This window comes from Neophocaena asiaeorientalis, unplaced genomic scaffold (assembly GCF_003031525.2).
Source record: "Neophocaena asiaeorientalis asiaeorientalis breed wild unplaced genomic scaffold, Neophocaena_asiaeorientalis_V1.1 scaffold134, whole genome shotgun sequence".
In the NCBI taxonomy this organism is placed as follows: Eukaryota; Metazoa; Chordata; class Mammalia; order Artiodactyla; family Phocoenidae; genus Neophocaena; species Neophocaena asiaeorientalis.
This window is the reverse complement of record NW_020185339.1, coordinates 6,326,443-6,346,629: the sequence shown is the minus strand read 5'-3', so window position 1 is coordinate 6,346,629 and position 20,187 is coordinate 6,326,443. Positions and strand designations below refer to the sequence as shown.

At 37.3% G+C, this 20,187-nt stretch overlaps 1 protein-coding gene across 3 annotated transcripts in view; it reads left to right on the top strand.

Moving 5' to 3' along the window:
• Positions 1–20,187, top strand: part of NAV3 (neuron navigator 3) — a 356,590-nt gene that overhangs the window by 210,064 nt on the left and 126,339 nt on the right. For all 3 annotated transcript variants that reach the window (XM_024736709.1, XM_024736708.1, XM_024736707.1), the window contains exons 11-12: positions 341–724; positions 10,982–11,101. In XM_024736709.1, coding sequence (XP_024592477.1) covers positions 341–724; positions 10,982–11,101 — 504 coding nt within the window. The remainder of the gene's footprint in view (positions 1–340; positions 725–10,981; positions 11,102–20,187) is intronic.

The following is a 20,187-nucleotide window of genomic DNA, read 5'->3' as shown; positions in this document are numbered from 1 at the left end:
TCAAACATAATTATAGTTAACTTCCAGAAAAGTTCTGGGAAGGCTACAATGGGTTAAATTAAGGGTTGGTTGAGAATGTGAAACAATATTTTGTTTTATCCAAAATGTAATGATGGTGTTTCTTTTGAAAGCAAAAAATCTGTGATGAATGCCCCTTCCTACATTTTGATACCTGCAGAGGTGTTTAGAATCTCAAAATGAATGTATAATTTGACTTTCATGAAAATGGACATACTTCTAAGAAATGACTCTCAGCTGTAGGCGTTCCTGTCTTCATGCATTCTGGGTCTATGGCCCCAAGTGAACCAGAATATAGTGATTTCTCTATTTTATTTGACAGCACCCTGGAGACAACATTTGACAGCACTGTGACGACGGAAGTGAATGGCAGGACTATACCCAACTTGACAGGTCGACCCACTCCCATGACCTGGAGGTTGGGCCAGGCATGTCCTAGACTTCAGGCTGGAGATGCTCCTTCCCTGGGTGCTGGCTACCCTCGCAGCAGTACCAGTCGTTTCATCCACACAGACCCCTCCAGGTTCATGTACACTACGCCTCTCCGTCGAGCAGCTGTCTCTCGGCTGGGAAACATGTCACAGATTGACATGAGTGAGAAAGCAAGCAGTGACCTGGACATGTCTTCTGAAGTCGATGTTGGTGGATATATGAGTGATGGTGATATCCTTGGGAAAAGTCTCAGAGCTGATGACATCAACAGTGGGTAAGTGGCCCTGGGCCCCGGTCTCTAACAGAATTGTGTAAAGAGAGGTGGTCTACTACAATGCAGTAGCTGTAGGAAGGGGATATAGGTTAGTTAATAAAGTCATTAGAAAATGTGAGAAATCTAAGGTTATTTGGGGATATTTCAGCCTTCTATTCTAATCATTCATGAACAGTAAAATGTCCAAAATTTCTATAAAGTCTTTTCATTATAATCCATTAACTTTTTCTATTGTTAGTTCAGAGAAACACATGTGCCCTGTGTTTTTCAGAGTGATTTTCACATGCTTCTTAAATAACAGATTTTGTAGTGAAGGACGTGGGAAGGAGATAGGAGGAGTTTTGCTGAGCTGCTTGATTTTTTTTTTGGCTTGTCAAAGCTGCCTGTAACTGCTTTGAGGAACACAGATTTTCTAGCATTCTTCAATTATATACCTCCAATCTAACTTGAGGGAAAATCATTTTAGATCTGAAAATTTCAATCTATTTATTCTCTTTTGATGGCATCAGATTTTTTATGTTAACCCCTGTTTTCCTTCTGTTTTCTATTACATTCCAAAAAGAGTTGTGATTATAAAACTCTCAAAAGCATTTTGGCAATTTGGAATATTTAGTTCAATCTGAGGATGAGCCCCAATAGAGGAAATAGGATATTCAATTAAAACTACTTCTATTAATAACTGTAGTTGACACGTTGAAAATTTATTACCTACTTCACTCTTTTTAAGTGCTTTAAGGACATTAATTCATTTAACCCCCTCCCCACCACCAACCCTTATGAGGTAAGTATTTTTATACCTGTTTTACAGATAAGGAAACTGATCCCACTTGGCCCCAACTGTATTAAAGCTAAGCAAGGACTAGACTTGCATTAGGACTCAGATACACCTGACTTCAAAACCTAGGCTCTATAATAAAAGGAAAAGCTTCCCAACTAACTTTATCTATATTTTTCATGTGAGTCCAGGTTTTTACCTCTTCTTTGTCCTTATGCATCTGAGAGGACTGGTCTCTGAAATCATTCTTCTGTACAAGTAACCTTTCCTGACTTCAGTCATGAAAAGCTTGTTTGAATGGGAACAAGACATTAAAAAGTACAAAAAAGCTTTTGATCAGACTTAACAGCTCTGCTTTGATATCCTGATACCCACCAGTTCATTCCTGGTGGCCACCTTCTCTGAGTTTCTAAAGGTCTAGAATTAGGGAGACAGGTTATTGTTAATTAGGGTAGGAAGCAGTTGAGTTGCCCCTGGAGTTGGAGTGTCTAAATTAAGTCTCTTTCTACCATTTTCTATCTGCCAACTCCTTGAGAGCTTAATGTATCCAAATTCCTTTCCATAATAAGGATAAAATTGCAAAATCTTCATGAAATTGTTAAGAATGAAGAAAATAACCCACAAAATTCCACTCAGCACAAAGCCTATCACAATATGTGTTCAGTAAATTATCATCATCATCACAATTACATTTTTATCAGTAATAATTATTAACCTAATGATTAATAACCTAATAATCATAGGATATGATCTTATATAGGAGACAGTAGAAATTATGAGAGGTGTGAAGAATCCTGGGAAAAGAATAGAGAAGAGAGGTCATGAGCTGAATTATGTATGTGTGTATGTATGTGTTCAAAAATATTTGTTGCGTTCTTCCTATGTGCCAAGCAACATTCGAGACACTGTGTGTTCAGTGGTGAACATATAGACACAGTACTGGCCCACGTATACTCACGTTAGTGTTTTTATATTTTTATAGTTGCTCATTTATCCAATAAATGAATAGTAATATGTGTACATATGTATGTACGTGTGTATGTATATACATTCTTAGATAAGGGTTTTTGAAAGTCATTTTTTAAAAAACTGAGTTCTGCTTATAGTATATTTTACCAGCATACCTATAGTCAGGAGCATTTTGTATTTTCCAAGACTCTAGTGGTATTAGGCAACTTACTTCTGTAACACAGAAATCTCAAAATCTCAGTAACTTAACACAAAGAAGTTAATTCCTCCTTCACATAAAACCCCTCCTGGTGTTTCTGATCATCAGTTGGGAACTAAGATGGATGGTAGGTAACTCTGCTATTATCCAACCAGACTGCCGACGTCACCCTGGGTGTTGATTTCAAAAGACAGATGACGAAAGAGAGGAAGAACCATGGTGTAAGAATAGTTCATATGTACCAGGTCTGGAAGTGGGGTTTATGACTTCTACCCACATTTCCTTACCCAGAACTGCTGCAGCCCCATCTCACTGACAGCAAGGCCAGGAACCAATGTTCATCTTTGTGCCCAGGAGGAAGAGGAAATTGGTTTGATGAGAGCTGGCTAGTCTCTGCAGAACTAATGGGAAATTTTTAAGATATTGGTATATTCTTTGTAGTTCCTACTTGTTTCCTGCCTCACTGGAAACCTGATTCTCACGTCTGTTCTCCAGTTTTGTTCTCTGTTGGCCTTTCAGAGGAGGTCTTGAATAGTCCCACAAATGAGTCCATGTAAGAATGCATTAGTGGTCTGCATACTTTGTGTTGAGTCATTCATACTCAGTGTCTAAAGCAGAAGAAGAAGAAGAAGAAAAAACTAAGTAAAAATAACACAAATCCTATTTGAAAACTTCCTCTGATGATGTTTACCTGCTTGGCCTTATACATGTTCTCTTTCACATGGTAGAGTACAGGACACTGAAATTTAAAGAATGACTCAGAGTTCTGTCCCCTGGATGGAGCGTGACTAGACGTGGTCAGCAGGCAGTGTCACCGGTCTCAGCTCAAGGGTGACTGGGGTGTTATGGGGAGGACACCCAGGATGTGCTGTACTTCCTCATTGCTCACCAGCAGATGTAGTGTACCATTGTCAACATCAGTGGGATGCAGCCCGATTTGTCAGCCTAAAGTTAAAAGATAGGAAGATATCCCAGGGGAATTTTAATTTGATGTTTTCTTTAAGAAAAAAGGGCATAGAAAAGTCTGTGCTACAATTCACGAAAAAAATTAAATCACAAAGTTAACTGTCTGTCCCCAATTTTTTAAAGTATGTTTTAGTGATTAAAGGGTCAAAAAAGGCTCAAAAGACAAAGCAATGAATGAAGATGTTTAATCTTGGATATTCTTCTCATGCAAGAAGGAATGTCATGAAGTAAATGGGAAAGGAGTTTCATTTTTTTTGTTGTTGTTGTGGTACGTGGGCCTCTCACTGTCGTGGCCTCTCCCGTTGCGGAGCACAGGCTCTGGATGCGCAAGCTCAGCGGCCATGGCTCACGGGCCCAGCCGCTCCGCGGCACATGGGATCCTCCCGGACCGGGGTACGAACGCGTGTCCCCTGCATCGGCAGGTGGACTCTCAACCACTGCGCCACCAGAGAAGCCCGAGTTTCATTTTTTTCACGTACTTCAGGTAGAACTCAGAAAATTAGTTAATCGGCATTCTGAGAATTCGAGATTTCTTGAAGCATGCAAAGGCTTATCTCTTTCTTCTCTTCTAAAAATTACTTTAAGCACTTGGGAATGTGAATCTGCCAGTAATTAGGAATTAGTCAAAGGAAGGCTTCTTACTTATAATGAATCTCTTTGAAAAAGTCTCCATGTGTAAAGCAAAAAAAAGGAACACCCTGGAAAACGGGGGGAAAAGTTACATATTTTAATTGGGTGGAAATTGAAGTTATCTGCAGGTGTCACAGTGATAAATAGTTGGGCCAAGAATATAACCTAAAATCCTGCTTTAAATGGCCCAAACGCAAAGTAATTTAATTCTGGAGAATGACACTTTTTAAAAGGGAGGTGGATACTTTAATGCTGCTTTAATCCCCTGATGCTCCCACAATTCTGCTTTAGGAAACTTTGTGATAATTGAAGCATTCAAGACATTGGGAAGGGCAGGGTTACTTGAGTTGGCTTAAAAGGATGTACATGGGAAACCACATATTCCTAATCACAATGCTTCTATTCATTTCATATTCAAGATATGAGAGTTATTTTTAGTGAATGTAGAAATGCTAATGGAAAAAATAGCCAGTAACGTTAGTCAACACTTATATAGCACTTATTATGTGCTAGGTCACCATAACTGTAAGAGATAAGCATATCATTACTATCTCCATTTTACAGATGAAACAACTGAGGCATGGGTAGGTTAAGTAACTTTAGGTAGAACTCAGAAAGTTAGTTCATTGGCATTCTGAGAATTCAAACTTTCTTGATGCATGCAGTGCTGGACTTGAACTTAAAAGCAGTCTGGCTCCAGTCTGCAGTCTTAACCATCTTGACATACTGACCCTGTGAAGTTGTCTACATGTCTACTTGCCCACATTTCTCTCCTAGGAGTTGATTATTACAAACAAACATAACAGAGCTTCACAGCAATCATTCATTATTAGTATAGTTTTCTTAGCTAGCACCTTTGATCAAGGGGATAATCCTTAATATTATCTGTGTTCATGATCTGTGTTCTAAGCGCTGAACAAAAGTTCCTTAGAGGTTAAAAACACACACACACATTTTAGATGCCCTGTGTTTTCATGTCATAACAAATAGCTAATTGTTATATACAGTTTCTGATATAAGATATTGAATGTAAAAACAGAATTCTAGGAAGATATGGTAGGGGCATAGGTGAATCTTTCCAAATACCCACAAAAATAGACAAAACAACTAGATAGCAAAACCATGGGGAAAAACCATGATCGTTGTTGAAAAAAGATGATGACAAGGTATCACCTCAAATGCCAGGTATAAGCAATGAAGGACAAACAGTCAAGAGCCAAAGGAGCAGAATGATATCAGCATCTGTGTACGAAGAAAGAGAAGGTAGTAGTGGGGTGTCTGATAACACTGAGAACAGAAGAACCACAAAATAGCCAAGAGAAACTGACTAGAAAACACACAGGGCTTATCTGAAGATAGCAACTGAAGCTGGGAAGGTTTTGACCACTTGACCAGTCAGAGACAGTAAGGGCTGAAGGTCATATCTGAAGGGAGTGGAGCAATCTTGTCCCCATGTATTCATTAAACTCTCCAGCCACAGCTCCCTTCCAGGACAGGACCCCACACTGAGGGAAAACTTCCAGGAGTAGAAGCAAACTGAATAGGATGTAGCAATAAAAGTGAAGATAGAGAAGGTCCAGATAAAAGTGGGAGATGGGAACAGAGTCTAAAAATCTCAAAAAAGCTAATTATCACATTCTAAAACACTACACAAAAATAACAGAAGCATTTACTGTGTGTGGTTAGAAAGGTATCTAGATCAAGTTTCTTTTTATTCTGAAGAATTAATTTCACATAAAAATAAGTAAGAGAAAAATGTCAGGATAAAACCCCACATAAGCCACAAACATATACAAGACATACAACTAATAAAGGATTACTATCAATGGGGAAAGAAAAAAATAAAATAAATATAGAATCCAATAGAAAAATGAGCAAAAGTCATAAACAGACATTTCACAGACAAAACATAAATGGCCTATAACAAAGTAAAAATTTGATCAACCTGCTTGGTAATCTGGAACTTGTAAATTAAAGCCAACATGAGAATTCTTATTCATAGACAAGTAGAAGTTTATTCTGAAAATATTTTTAAATCTCTTTGGCATTGACTAGTAAGTAGGGTTTGAATATGTGTATGTATCCCTTTTGACCCAATGATTCCTTTCCTAGATAGAGACCTTTGACAAGCTCTTGCCTGTGAGCATAAAGAAATGTGCATATACAGATGTTCATGGCAGAGTTGTTTGTAACAGCAAAAAATCTAAAAACAGCTCAAATGTCTGTAATAGTCAAACAGATAAATAGACTAGTGTGCTTGTAAAACAAAGCTGTATAACACTAACATTAAAAATGCAATAATACACATCAAGATAGATGATTTGCAAAAATGTAACTTAGAGTGAAGGAAATAAGTCACAAAAGAATATATACAGTGTGATTCAATTTATATGAAGTTCACATGCATGAGATGCTAAACAGTGTATTTTTAGGAATATATGCCCATGTGGTTAAACCATAAAGGAATGCTTAACACAAAATCCAGGGCAATAGATATCTCTAGAAGGGAGGTTTAGAAATGTAGGACTGGAAAGAGCCTATATGGTAACTGAAGAAACTGGAAATGTTCTCTTTCTGAAGCCAGGTTATGGGTACATGAAAACTGATATTATTTTTTAATTATTATTTAATGTGTACTGTTACATTTTATACTCTTGCAAAAATATGATGTATTTAAATATGAAGCTTTTTTTGAAAAAGCATGGAGTTGCTGTGGAGGTAGAGTTGTATGTATTTATGTTGATTGAGAAAATGAGATTGAATGGCATACAAAAAGAAGATGTTTATAGTTTCTTCCTATTTCAGTGAATTCCAGATATAATGAGAACATAGTGATGTTGATTCACAGGTCTGAACAGACTCCGTCCTATAGTAATTGAGGGTGGTGAGTGACAAGAAGAAAGTCATTTACCTAGCTTGTTAACTAGGTGGATGGTGTGTTTCCCTATAACTGTATTAGTATATACAAAAGGAGCATGAGCTTTAGTGGTAAAGGCAATATATGGTCTGTTTATGCTGTATTTGAGGTGGTTATGGGAAATCCACGCATCTGTGCACAGGAAGCGGTTTAATATCTCATTCTAGCGCAGGGTGGAGCACTATGGCCTGGAAATATTAACATGGAAAACACACACGTAAAGAAAATGTGCCAAAGTATGCAGTTTTTCTACAACAGAAGGAAGACGAGAGATGGCAGTGGAAGGGAGGAAGAGTTAGAAATGCTTTGGGAGACTATTGCGTTTTTTATGTGAATCATCTTATAACTTATAGAATTTGAACATGGCTAAAATTATCCTAAGACTTCCATAGTTTGAGAGATTTTACTTTCTGTCAGTAACCTTCACAAATTTCCTTTGCAACTTTTTGTTTGTACCGATCATCCTGTGACTATTACGTCTTAAACTCATCTTAGCTTATGGTTTAGAAGTTTAGGTATAACATTATTAGGAAATCTTTTTTTTAAATTTTACATTATTCTTTCAAAACGATCTCCTAACATTTATATTTCCTGGATTGTAGCAATTTTTTCTAGAGGAACTATGAAATGCATGTTATTTTAGATTTTTAAATGCTTCAGAAAAGCTTAAAAGAAGGAAGAATTTTCAAGAAAAAAATTTAAATGAGAAAGTTGCTTGTGTGATGCCCATATATATTTTTCAAATAACAAACTCTTCTGTTATGAAAATGCCCTACCAACATTCCAATGTGACAGTGTCTGTAAACAGAGGAAATAGACACTGATGACTATTTTTGGTTCAATTAATACCTGTTGTAAACTTATTTGATATTGCCTGGAAAATCCCAGGGTCAAAGGAAAATGAGTATCCTTTGAAATGCTTCCTAAAAAAGTTGGGTTTTTTTCTTAATTCATTGAAATTTTAAAGTTGTTTTTTCTTTGGAAAATTAGTTTTCAAAGCATTTAACCTTTGTCTATAGAACTTACTCTTCTGTAAACACTGAATAATTGAAAGCTTATGTTTCTAATAGAAGTCATCTTCCATCTTATTTCTTGTTTACATGCATCACCATTATGGCTAAAGTGCTGAGATCTGCTGTCATGGTTTCTTCCTGCAGTAGGGAGGCCTTTTAAATTCAGCTGAACAAATGTTTAATATATTTGTTGATACCAAACTATATACAAAACACTTTACTAAACACTTTTAGAGATACACCAATGAATAAGACAGACCAATAAGATGTAAAACTTAACATGTATACATTGTTTTAACTTCCTCCTGAGGTTAAGTTTAGGATCAAGCATGTTGATAGTTTTTTTTAAAAAGGGGTCTCTCACTTATCTGGAGAGAACATTTCTACCATCCCCAAACTTTTAAAACACAGTTTCAGGGCTTCCCTAGTGGCACAGTGGTTAAGATCTGCCTGCCAATGCAGGGAACACGGGTCCAAGCCCTGGTCCAGAAAGATCCCACACGCCGCGGAGCAACTAAGTCCGTGCGCCACAACTACTGAGCCTGCGCTCTAGAGCCCATGAGCCACAACTACTGAAGCCCACGCGCCTAGAGCCCGTGCTCTGCAACAAGAGAAGCCACTGCAGTGAGAAGCCTGCACACTGCAACAAATAGCAGCTCCCGCTCACAGCAACTAGAGAAAGCCCGTGCACAGCAACGAAGACCCAACACAGCCAAAAATAAAATAAAATAGAAAAAATTTTTTTAAAAATTCAAAAGGAGAGTGAATGAGAAAAATGTTTTTCACTAAACACTTTATCAGGAATTTCATACACTTCACCTTAAGAAAAGAAGGAATAAAAATGTTTAGAATTGGGCTTCCCTGGTGGCGCAGTGCTTGAGAGTCTGCCTGCCGATGCAGGGGACATGGGTTCGTGCCCCGGTCTGGGAAGATCCCACATGCCGCGGAGCGGCTGGGCCCGTGAGCCCTGGCCGCTGAGCCTGCGCAAAAAAAAAAAAAGATAAGAAATTGGAAGTAAGAGTAAACAATAGAACACTGACAGCATCAATATGGCAGCTGACAAATTTAAAAGTACGAAGGACAAATATCCTTTAATCTTTAATTGTCTCATTTAGTATCACTGTATATGATACAGGAAATTGATGCTCATAATCATGAATTAGTTATCAAAAAAAAGTTGTCATATCTAGTATTCCATTTAAAAGAGTATGTCAGTCTTCAGCACATTTTGGAACCAAAGTACTCTTTTTATTGTTTTAATTTTGGTGGGATTAAATTCTTTGGTTATCAGGAAAATTAACCATGTAGAGTACCTTATGAGGATAATACAGCATGACTTTTAGTTTTGTGTATAAAATTCATATATTTCCTTTTAAACATATGTTGGGAGAGACTTTGTGAATAACAAGTCACTATTATTTATAGGGTTCTCATATTAAGAGCTTTATGTATTTCTCCTTTAATTACCATAATATCTATCTTCAGTAAATTTTATTCTTCGCATTTTGAGGCAGAAATTGAGGCACAGTTTAAGAAATTTGTTTAAGGTCCTTCAACTAATAAGGACAGAATTTACTAATCATATAAGCAATTAGCCAGCTTCATAATCGTAGTTTTAACTATTTGGTCGATCTTTAATACGGTCATGATTAAATTTTTTATTCCAAATAGTGAAATTAACTCGAATTTGTTTAAGCAAATTGGGGATCTTATTACAAGGAAGCAAGGATATCTCCTAGAACCCCAGGAGAAGTTGTGAAGCTGAAACCACATGGCCAAGTGTGCTTTTTGTGCACCTGTGTCATTCTTCCTACTTTGCTGATCAGCTTTCTCTGTGCCTCTGCATCTGGTGAAGATAAATACCCAAAGCTCCTGGGTTTTCATTATCATAAACTCTTTCCACATAGAAAGACTGATGAGCTATCTGTTAATCCCATTTCTCAAGAAAGAAACATTTGATTAGCCCCACATGGGGTAGGAGATTAACACCTGTTCTAATCCCCCATTGCCAAGAAAGGATTATCAAATAGTAACATGACTATGGGAGTCTACCAGCCCTGTGTGAAGATGGTGGTCCTGTGATAGCAAGGAAGTAGTTCTCAGAGACAGGAAACGGGCAGGCCGTGTGGTCCTTCAGTTCAGACAGCAGTGCATGATGGTTAAGGTCATGGTTTCTGAAGCTGACTTTCTAGATTTATTCTCAATTCTGCTGGGACTGGTTGAGTGACCTTGTGTAAGTCCTTAACCATTTCGTGCTTACTTATTTTCTTTATCACTAATGTGGGGATAATAATGTTATTACATGTAAACAATATAGAACGGTTTCTGACAACATCTTAAACATTTAATACATCTTAGTAATTATTTTATGATAGTGGTCAATTGCAGTATATATTTTATTTATCAAATAAATTAATCTAATTTTAAGATTACTCCTGTGACCTTCAGTGCTTCAAAGATAGTGTTTACAAAATGAAATAATCATGCTCTTATTTTGCTAAGAGTTACATTATCTCTAAGTCTGTTCAAAATATTGATAACAAAGGGGAGAAAAAGGAAGGTCTTATAATTGGCTAGTTACTTTTTGCAGTAAGGAAGATTAATTTCCTAATAAACTTGAAAAGATTTTCTAATACTTCCTGGTGAGTAGAATATTCATATAGAAAAAACTATAATAGAGCATATTTGCATAATTATTAAAAATTTTGCACACCGTTTGTTTATTAAGTTAAATTATACAGCTGAGGTCAATTAATTTTCTGTTGATTAATTAGGCATTTATTTTCAGGTACATGACAGATGGAGGGCTCAACCTGTATACTAGGAGTCTGAACCGAATACCAGACACAGCAACTTCCAGGGATGTCATCCAGAGAGGGGTTCATGATGTGACGGTGGATGCAGACAGGTAATGTCATCAGCATATTTGATGGTGAGGAATGCATAAAGCAATTTTATAAATGAGATCCTAGGAGTTTTACAGTATTAAACCAAAGGACTTTTTATTTTGATATAATAATTATTTTGGAACATTTTGAAAACTAAGGTTCTTTTGCTTACAAGACTTTTAGCTCTGTACACTAAAAGAAATTGCATTGCTGTTGAGAACATTTAACAAATTTCAGGTTACATGGTGGCAAATTTTAATATCTGCCAAAGCAAAATTATAAACATAGACTTCTGTTCCTTACTTGAAAAGAACCCTGGCTGATAAATTCCTTTAATTCAGATGCTCTCAGATCTACCTGGGGGCTAATGACATAAAGATAAAAACATAATTCTAATTTTCAGGTAAAATAAGCTTGATGCTTTTCTTGAGGGGTTTCTTGAAAGCATACAACTCTTGCTTTAAAAGCTAATCTCTTTCATATTTCAAATTGCTTACAGGTTTGTGTGTTTCATATACTTGTTATTATTTTGCTGGGAATTGTTTTGCCAATTTTATCAGAATCACTGCTGTTTGACAATGTTGTCTTTGTGAAATAATGTTGTAAGACATATTTCTGACCTGATTTTGCCCCCTCTTCACTCAGAATTTTTAATTTCTTAAGCAGGAAGGGATTGCCTATTTCCAGAGCTACTGTATATCAGTACCTAGAGTAGTTCTTTAATTCAACATTTATGAAGGGGACGAAAGGGTAAGACCTAATGTGTCCACATTCTGAAATAAGAACTGTGTACAATTCATAGTGCATTTTAATATAGCCAACTCCAGAGGCTAGGCAGTGAATTCTGATATTCGTCATCCATTCCTCCTTACTCAAATGCTGTTGATGTTTTAACTCCTGTCGGCCAGCTCTCATCCTGTGTATACGCTAGTCTCCTAGGCTGTACACGAGGTGTCTGTGTGAAGCATGTGGTTACAGAAGGCTTATGAAAACTTTTGCTCACTCCACCCCCCACCTGAACTATTCTTCAACTGTTTTCCCTCGCTGACTCTCACTAGCTTCAAACACGATGGACTTCTGCTTTCACATTGATGCTTCCTCTGCCTAGAATGCCCTTTTCTACATTCCTTGCATTATTGCCTCCATCATATTTCTGTTTCAGCTTAATGTTACCTTCTTAGCGAAGTGTTTCCAGAGTAGCTAAGGTACATTTCATTTCCAGTCACTTTCTTTCCCATTATCTTATATTGTTTTCTTCAATGTACACATCACTCCTAATTATTGTTTACATGTTTATTTTGTATCTCCCCCATTACAGTGTAAGCTCAGGAATGCAAATTTTTCATCATATTTATGATACATTGAGCTTTTAACAAATGCTTGTGGAGTGAATGAACAAAGGAATGAATATAGGCTATATATTCATATAGGCTAGCGATAGCGTCCAGTTGACTAAAGAGACAAATAAGACTGGGAAAAGAGACAAGATACTGCAAAGATATTCTGTAAGAGAGGGAACGAGTTATGTGGGAAAATAGGAAGGAGTGATTAGAGGGAAAGAAATCCAAAGTGTGGGCCACATTTTGAAACTAATGACCAACTCATTGTTAGCTGACAGTGGAAAACATTAAAGGAGAGGAAAAAATCTGTTGGTCTTTGGGAAATGAGACTTATGATAGCAGAAGCCAGGAATCAATACAAAGGTGACTTACTTTGGAGGCATTTGGGATAACCAGCTCTCCAGGCTCCAGATTGTAGCTGGGCTGAGGAACCTCAGACCAACGGAAAAACCCAGGTATTCAACTAATAAATTGGGACCAGCAAAAGCCATAGTTCTTAAAGTGTGGTACCTGGATCAGCAGCATCAGTATCGCTTGGGAACTTGTTAGACATGCAGATTATCAGCTCCATCTAAGACTCGCCGAACCTGGGGTCCAGCAATCTGAGCTTTAACCAGGCGATTCATATATACACCAAAACTAACGAAACACTATCTTAAAATGAACAAATAGATGCCAGGCCTATGAAAACGTAAACATTTAACATAAACATGTAAACATAGAAAATAACATTTGGAAAGTTTTACTTCATTAGCTGTGCTTTGTCAAGTGAAAGAGACTATCAAAATAACAATGGCATTAATCTTTAAATTAGATCAAATAATGATGTGTTGCACCTGAAATAAATTGTCTCAGATTCAGATTTTGAGAAGTATGTAGAAGGTTTTTGAAAGAATTATGTAATTTGAGGAATACAAAAACGCTTTGGTCACTTTTATATATTAAACAGCAGTAGGGTTATAGTGAAAATCCTACTATAGGAGTTTTAGAATTTCCTCTTTTATTATAGTTAAATCTCAAGCGCTTTTAAAATTGTATATTCAGAAAGTGATTCAAGATGTTATTGTTTTAAAATGCATAATCTTAGATATTAAAGTTGTGAAAGTCCTGTTAATTTATAAAGGATAACGTTTCATAAAATTTTCTTAATTCTGATAGCCATTCCAAGTAGGATTGACAAGAATAGCTAAAGGTACTGAGAAGTCCTGCAGTTTAAAATAAAACCTGCTTAACTTTATTTAATTCATTGCTCCTTAAGTTTTTTTCATCGATTCCCCCACCTTTTTCTCTATAATGATAATTTGTTCCTATAATGTTTTAAGAAATGCTCATTTAGCCTAATGCTCTCATTTAGTGGATATAAAAGAGTGAGGAGTTAGGTCTTTTACTCCTGTACTTCTAGTTTCCCAGCTACCTTAGTCAAGGTTTTTTTAAAAAAAATAATAATAATATAAAATGTATTAGTGATTGGTTCATTTTAGCAAATCGGTAAATAATAGGGCTTACAATAGTTCACTGATAAGAAAGCTTAAATGCAAAAAAAAATCAGCAGTGTTTTCATATTTCTTAGATATTCTTTCTAAAAGGTGTATCAGGGAAAAATGCACTTATGTAATGGCAAAGTACCCAGCTGGCTAGTATGGCAATGGATTTGAATTGTTCGTGTTGCTGTAGTGAAGGTTATATGCTCCCCTTTGATCAACTTCTGGAGAAAATGTGATGGGCAATAGAGAATAGCTGAATTCATCTTCTCAGCAGATTGAAATGGCCCCAAAGAAAAGAGGAGGGCTTCCAGCAGCCAACTGTATTACTCAAAGACATTGCAGAACAAAAGCGGGGCATCATTTCGAGAGGAACTTGGGTTTGGTCCGTATGTAGTACTCTGCTCGGACTGCCATAACAAAGTACCATGGACTGGGTGGCTTAAACAACAGACACTTGTATTCTCACAGTTCTGGAGGATACACGTCCATGATTACAGTGCTGGAAAATTCATTTCCTTATGAGGGCATTTTCCTGGCTTGCAGACAGCCACCTTCTCACTGTGTCCTCACATGGCCTTTTCTCTGTGCTCTCTTGCAGTAAAAGACAGAGATCTTTAGTGCCTGTTTCTCTTCTGATAAAGACCCCAGTTGTATTGGACTAGCTTCCTCCCACCATTATGACCTTATTTAACCTTAATTACCTCTGTAAAGGCACAATCTCCAATATAGACACATTGGAGATTAGGACCGCACCATATGAATTTGGTGGTGATGGGGGATGAAGGGATGGGCATAATTCAGTCCATAAAACTGTGTAACTCCCAGGTGGTTTTATCCTTGGAGATATAGGTTCAGTCTCTCTATAAGTGCTGGATTAAAGTAGTGAATGTGTGTATTATGCATATCATAAGCCCAAACCCTACAGGGATCAGGAACATCACATGAAATGAGTGAAACAGAAGAGACACATGGTAAACATGGCCAGTCCAAGTGGGCCTCTAGCCTCAACCGTAGAGGTCGCTGCCTGCGGAAATGCACAAATGTAGAAAGGAGGGCTGAGGACTGCAAACCATTTGATTTTTTTAATTTAATGTTTATTTTATATTGGGGTATAGTTGATTTACAATGTTTTGTTAGTTTCAGGTGTACAGCTAAGTGATTCAGTTATACATATATACATTCTTTTTCAGATTCTTTTCCCATATAGATTATTATAGAATATTGAGTAGAGTTCCCTGTGCTATGCAGTAGGTCCTTGTTGATGATCTATTTTACATACAGTGGTGTGTATATGTTAATCCCAGCCTCCTCATTTATCCCTCCCCCGCCACATTTCCCCTTTGATAACCATAAAGTTTAGCCAAGAGTCTAGACTTTTTTGAGAACTCTCCCAATTTTTAAGTATTGGTAACTGTCTTAGCATATCTGTGAGAGCAGTAGATAAAGATACACATTTTTTTCAAGTTAAAGATACACATTTTTTTCAGTCAGATAATCTAGGAAATCATAGAGAAGCTTATATAAAGCAAGAAACCATGAACATTCTCACATATGGTCATGTAAACTTCCTAGGTCCATTAAATTTTCCCAAAGTACGCTGGTGGTGATACCTGCTGTACAGAATGAGAATGCTGCCACTCGTGAGAAGCCTGCCCGGCAGGTGCAAGGAATTGTGGCAAAACTAGCTGAGCACGTTTCTAAGTTTTTAATATAAGATAGGACCAAGCTAAGGTCTGTATCCCAGCCATAGCATCACTCTGGAGGCTGTGAGGCCTGTTATGGCAGCAACTATAGTTAATTTTGTTTAGAACACTCTGAGGATTAACACTGTGTGGGCCAAAAGCTCATTTGGATCGGTGATGCAGAGAGAGAAAACAAGCCTTGAGAATGAACCCTTGACATTTAACAAGGGAATAAGGGAAGAGCAGTCATTGAAGAAGGCAGAGAAATCAGCTCTAACACAAAGGTGAGGACAAATAGGGTTAACTGGTACTTTGAAAATGGAGAGAAGAGGGAATAGGCACCAGTGTCAAATTCCATGGAGAGGTTAAGTTAGGTGAAGAGAGTTTATGCCAAAAAATAAAGTAAAATAATATGAAGTTTCACATTTGAGAGGTAAAGTTTCCTGGATGATTTAAGCAAGCTGTAAGTCATCGCCTGAGTGACTAGAGTAGAATGGTCATAGAAGTCAAAGTTCGGTTTTGCAGATGATTTATCCAGGTGGCTATTAACTCATGATGACAGAATGAGTCTCAAAAGAGAGGAAGACATGGGCTTCCCTGGTGGCGCAGTGGTTGAGAGTCCGCCTGCCGATGCAGGGGACACCGGTTCGTGCCCCGGTCCGGGAGGATCCCACATGCCGCGGAGCGGCTGGGCCCGTGAGCCATGGCCGCTGAGCCTGCGCGTCCGGAGCCTATGTTCCGCAACGGAAAAGAAAGAGAGGAAGACAAAGCTCCAGGTACCAGTCTTTATTGAATACTGACAAATTCCTCAAATTGTAATAATAGATTTCACCAGGTCTATTCTGGATTGTCTGTTACATTGTTATCTGAAGTATATTCTTAAATATAGTGATTGCTCATTTCAATTATAAACGAATCAGTTTAACTATTCATATTTTTACTGACTTTTTGCATGTTTCGTCATGACTTTTTGAAAATATAAAAACATAATATATCATAGAAATTATTTTTGTATTGTATTAAATGACAAATTGATTGCATTTATGATACTATAATCGAGAAACTGAAATCACAGCTGATGAACGAGTTTACAAAAGACATTAAGGATATCATATTACATGTCTCTAGATTGTCAGTCATTATAACTTTCTATATTGAGGGAGGTCTAGTTCCAAGCATCTAGTCATAATGAATCCCCTACTGGAAGAGGAAATCTTTTCTCTTAGGTTTAATGGTTGGTGGCCTGCAAATTACTCTGACAGAAAAACAAGAGGCAAATTTTTATACACATATGTATGCAGGAAATCACAGAAAGATGTGATTTAAGGGGAGATGGTTAGAAATTGGGACATCTTCATAGGGAAAAGGGGCCAGGGAGAAGGACACTTTCGGGAAAACAAATGACTTTCAGGAAAGATAAATGGGACCATAGAAGAAGAGATGGGAGATATGATTGTTTTGTGACAGTGTCTATTTAGGCAGTTCCTTATCTGGTGCCATTTGTCTCTGGTGATAGAAGTCAATCCTGTCTGGTGTGAAACTCCCAGGGAGGAGATTTATGACAGTTGAATTCTTTTGGGAGACACTTTCAGGCAGACAGGGGGAGTTTAGGAAGAAAGAAAAAGCTCTTTGCAGTGGTATATTTTGGATCCCTTCACCCTAAATCTACAGTTTTCATCAATGTGTAGAAAATTGCACTGCCTCTACCAAAAGGCTCATGGAAAATTCTCAGAAAATCAGGTGGGGAGTCATTTCTAAGGGTAGGAGGCCTTTGGTATTTTCACGACTTCTCCAAACAAGAAAAGTGAAGGCAACTGAGATTTCTCCTAAGCCACCAAGCAGATATCTCCAGAGTCCGAGTTCATGATGCTTGTCACCAGTTTATGTACACTCTAATAACTCCTTCTATTCTGTTGATTTATTCCCGCATAATCACAGAAACAGTATATTCCCATAGCTGAAGTATTTCCTTCATTAGCTTACTGGCTTTCCATAGTAATGAAAAGCAAACACAAACAAGATTAATAGGCTGAGATTAAAGTAGTTAAGTAAATATAATTATTCCATTTTATAATTAAATGGCCTGCCATTTTGGCCCTCCTTTCTTTAAGTAGGGAGAGACGACTGCAAAACACTGCAGAAATAGAAAAAGTTTTATTTGCCCCCCTCAACTTCCCTTTGGTACCCTGCTCATCTTTGCAGGCTTATGCACTGGTGCTAAACTTCTCTCCTGTGTCCTGATTCTCAGCATTACCTGACCTCATTGTGAATAACCTTACAAACTTCCAATACTTTTAAATAACACCCCTCGTAGAATTAATTCACACTGTACACATGTCAACACATCGTGTGCACATGTACACAACGTGTGCACGTGTATTGAGACCCTGCTCTCTGCCAAGTTCTGTGCTCAATCCTGGGGGACTCTGTACTCAAAGGTCTTACGTTAGAAGGGCTTTTTAGGCTTGATTAATTTAAAATAGGGATTAATGAAGCCTAAAAAGCCATTGAGATTCAAAGGATACTTAGTCAGTACAACTAGCCCAAGTTGTAGATATTTTTGATTGGGATACCTTTTAGTATCGTTTTTTTTTTCTTTGCGGTACGCGGACCTCTCACTGTTGTGGCCTCTCCCGTTGCGGAGCACAGGCTCCGGACGTGCAGGCTCAGCGGCCATGGCTCACGGGCCCAGCTGCTCCGCGGCATGTGGGATCTTCTCGGACCGGGGCACGAACCCGCATCCCCTGCATCGGCAGGCAGACTCTCAACCACTGCGCCACCAGGGAAGCCCTTCAGTATCTTTTAAAACATACATACAGGTGGCTGTAAGTTTTACCACCCTTTGTAAGACTGCCCCTGATACTAGACTTGGCCATGGCTAAACTTTACCATTACAGAATACATCTCCCAATAGAGGAGATGGTCCCCAGTACTCTTATTTATGAAGTAGTTTTACATTATCTCCTTCCAAAACAATTTGCTTATGAATCTTATGAAGATGGTGATGATGACGTTGAAGACAAGGAGGAGTCATGGCTGCTACAGTAAAAATAGCCAGAGTATCTCTCTGTATTGAGGATCGAGTAGTGCAACCAACATACCATACTAGTTAAGTATGTTGTTATACTTTACCTTTACGGCAGCCCTGTGAAGTGCACTTTATTACTGCCGTTTTATAAGTGAGGCAGACAGTCCTTTGATCAAGTAACTTGCCTATAGACACTTTGTTGATAAATGGTAATGGTTGGATTTGAATCCAGTTCCTGTACTCTTACTGTTATTCATAAAATTATTAATATGGATACGGGTTTTATCATGCCTGGATAACATACTCTGATTTTTAAAATTATTTCAGTTGTCCCTTTCTGGCTAAACATACCGTAAAATATGAATAGATCTTTCTTATTCAGCTTCGTAAATGTTGGTAATTTCCTTCAGCATGTAATCATTTTCTATTTCTACTGCAGATTGTCAATAAATGTAAAAACACGATTGACAGAACAATATTTTCACATGCATTAGAGCTTCTAAAAGGCTGGCTAGTTTGTTAATCAGTGACGCAGTTTAGCAGTGTTTTGTTCTTTTATGCATGTAAATCTATCCTAATCTTGAAATCTAATGTCTTTTGAAATATCTATTTCTAACAGGCTCAAGGAAATAATAGAAAAATGGAAAGGGGAAAAATATGATTCATCCTATATACAGGAAAATACTAATAAAAGTGTACTTATATGAAGGGAAAAACAATGTGGACCTTTTATATTACATGATTTTTTTGTCCTACAAAGAGCAATAAAATGGGAGAGGTTTTTGTCAATGAACTTAATTGTTTAATTTGATTTAAGAGTTGCATCGATACATGAAACAGTTTTTTTTCCCTTTCAAAAGCTACGGATGAATTCTTTTTTTATAGGCTAACTAATGGGGTGAGACATTCAACTTGGGATCATTAAACTGAGGTCTTCCGGCTGGCAGCTGATAAATTCTGCACCTTCCTCATTTCAGCTGTTTGAGTGGGTGGCATGGACATATTTATTAGAGTCATATGTGCTCTGTTTATATTCTTTTTTCTTGCTTGACTTAATTTGTGTTTGAAACGGTTAAAGTTATCTGCAGTGAGCTGTATTTTTTCTTTTTTTAAGCATCAACAGAGCTTCCATATGTTTTTTTAGATAAGTTGCAAATGAAAGTGTTTTCATTACAAATGAGTGCTTATTCTCTGAATTAGTTATTTTGCTATTATAAAGCTTTTCTGTGGTTATTGAGAAAAGTTCACAGAATAAGTAAAAGTATAAAGAAGAATCTAAAAATAATTCATAATCCTCCCATCCCCAGAACAACCGAGAATATTGCTTCGATGTATTTCCTCTCAGGCTTGCTCATCCACTCTGTTTGCACAGTTTGGGTTATACCATCTATACAATAGATTATCCTGCTTTCTTTACCTACTTATGTAATGAACACTACCCCATAATATTAAACATTTTTTTAAAATATGACTTTTAATGATTGCATGCTCTTCTATCGCATGGGATAAATTTTATCTAAGGAGTTTGTATAATCAACCATAAAATTTTTAAGACATACATCAAATTTCGGA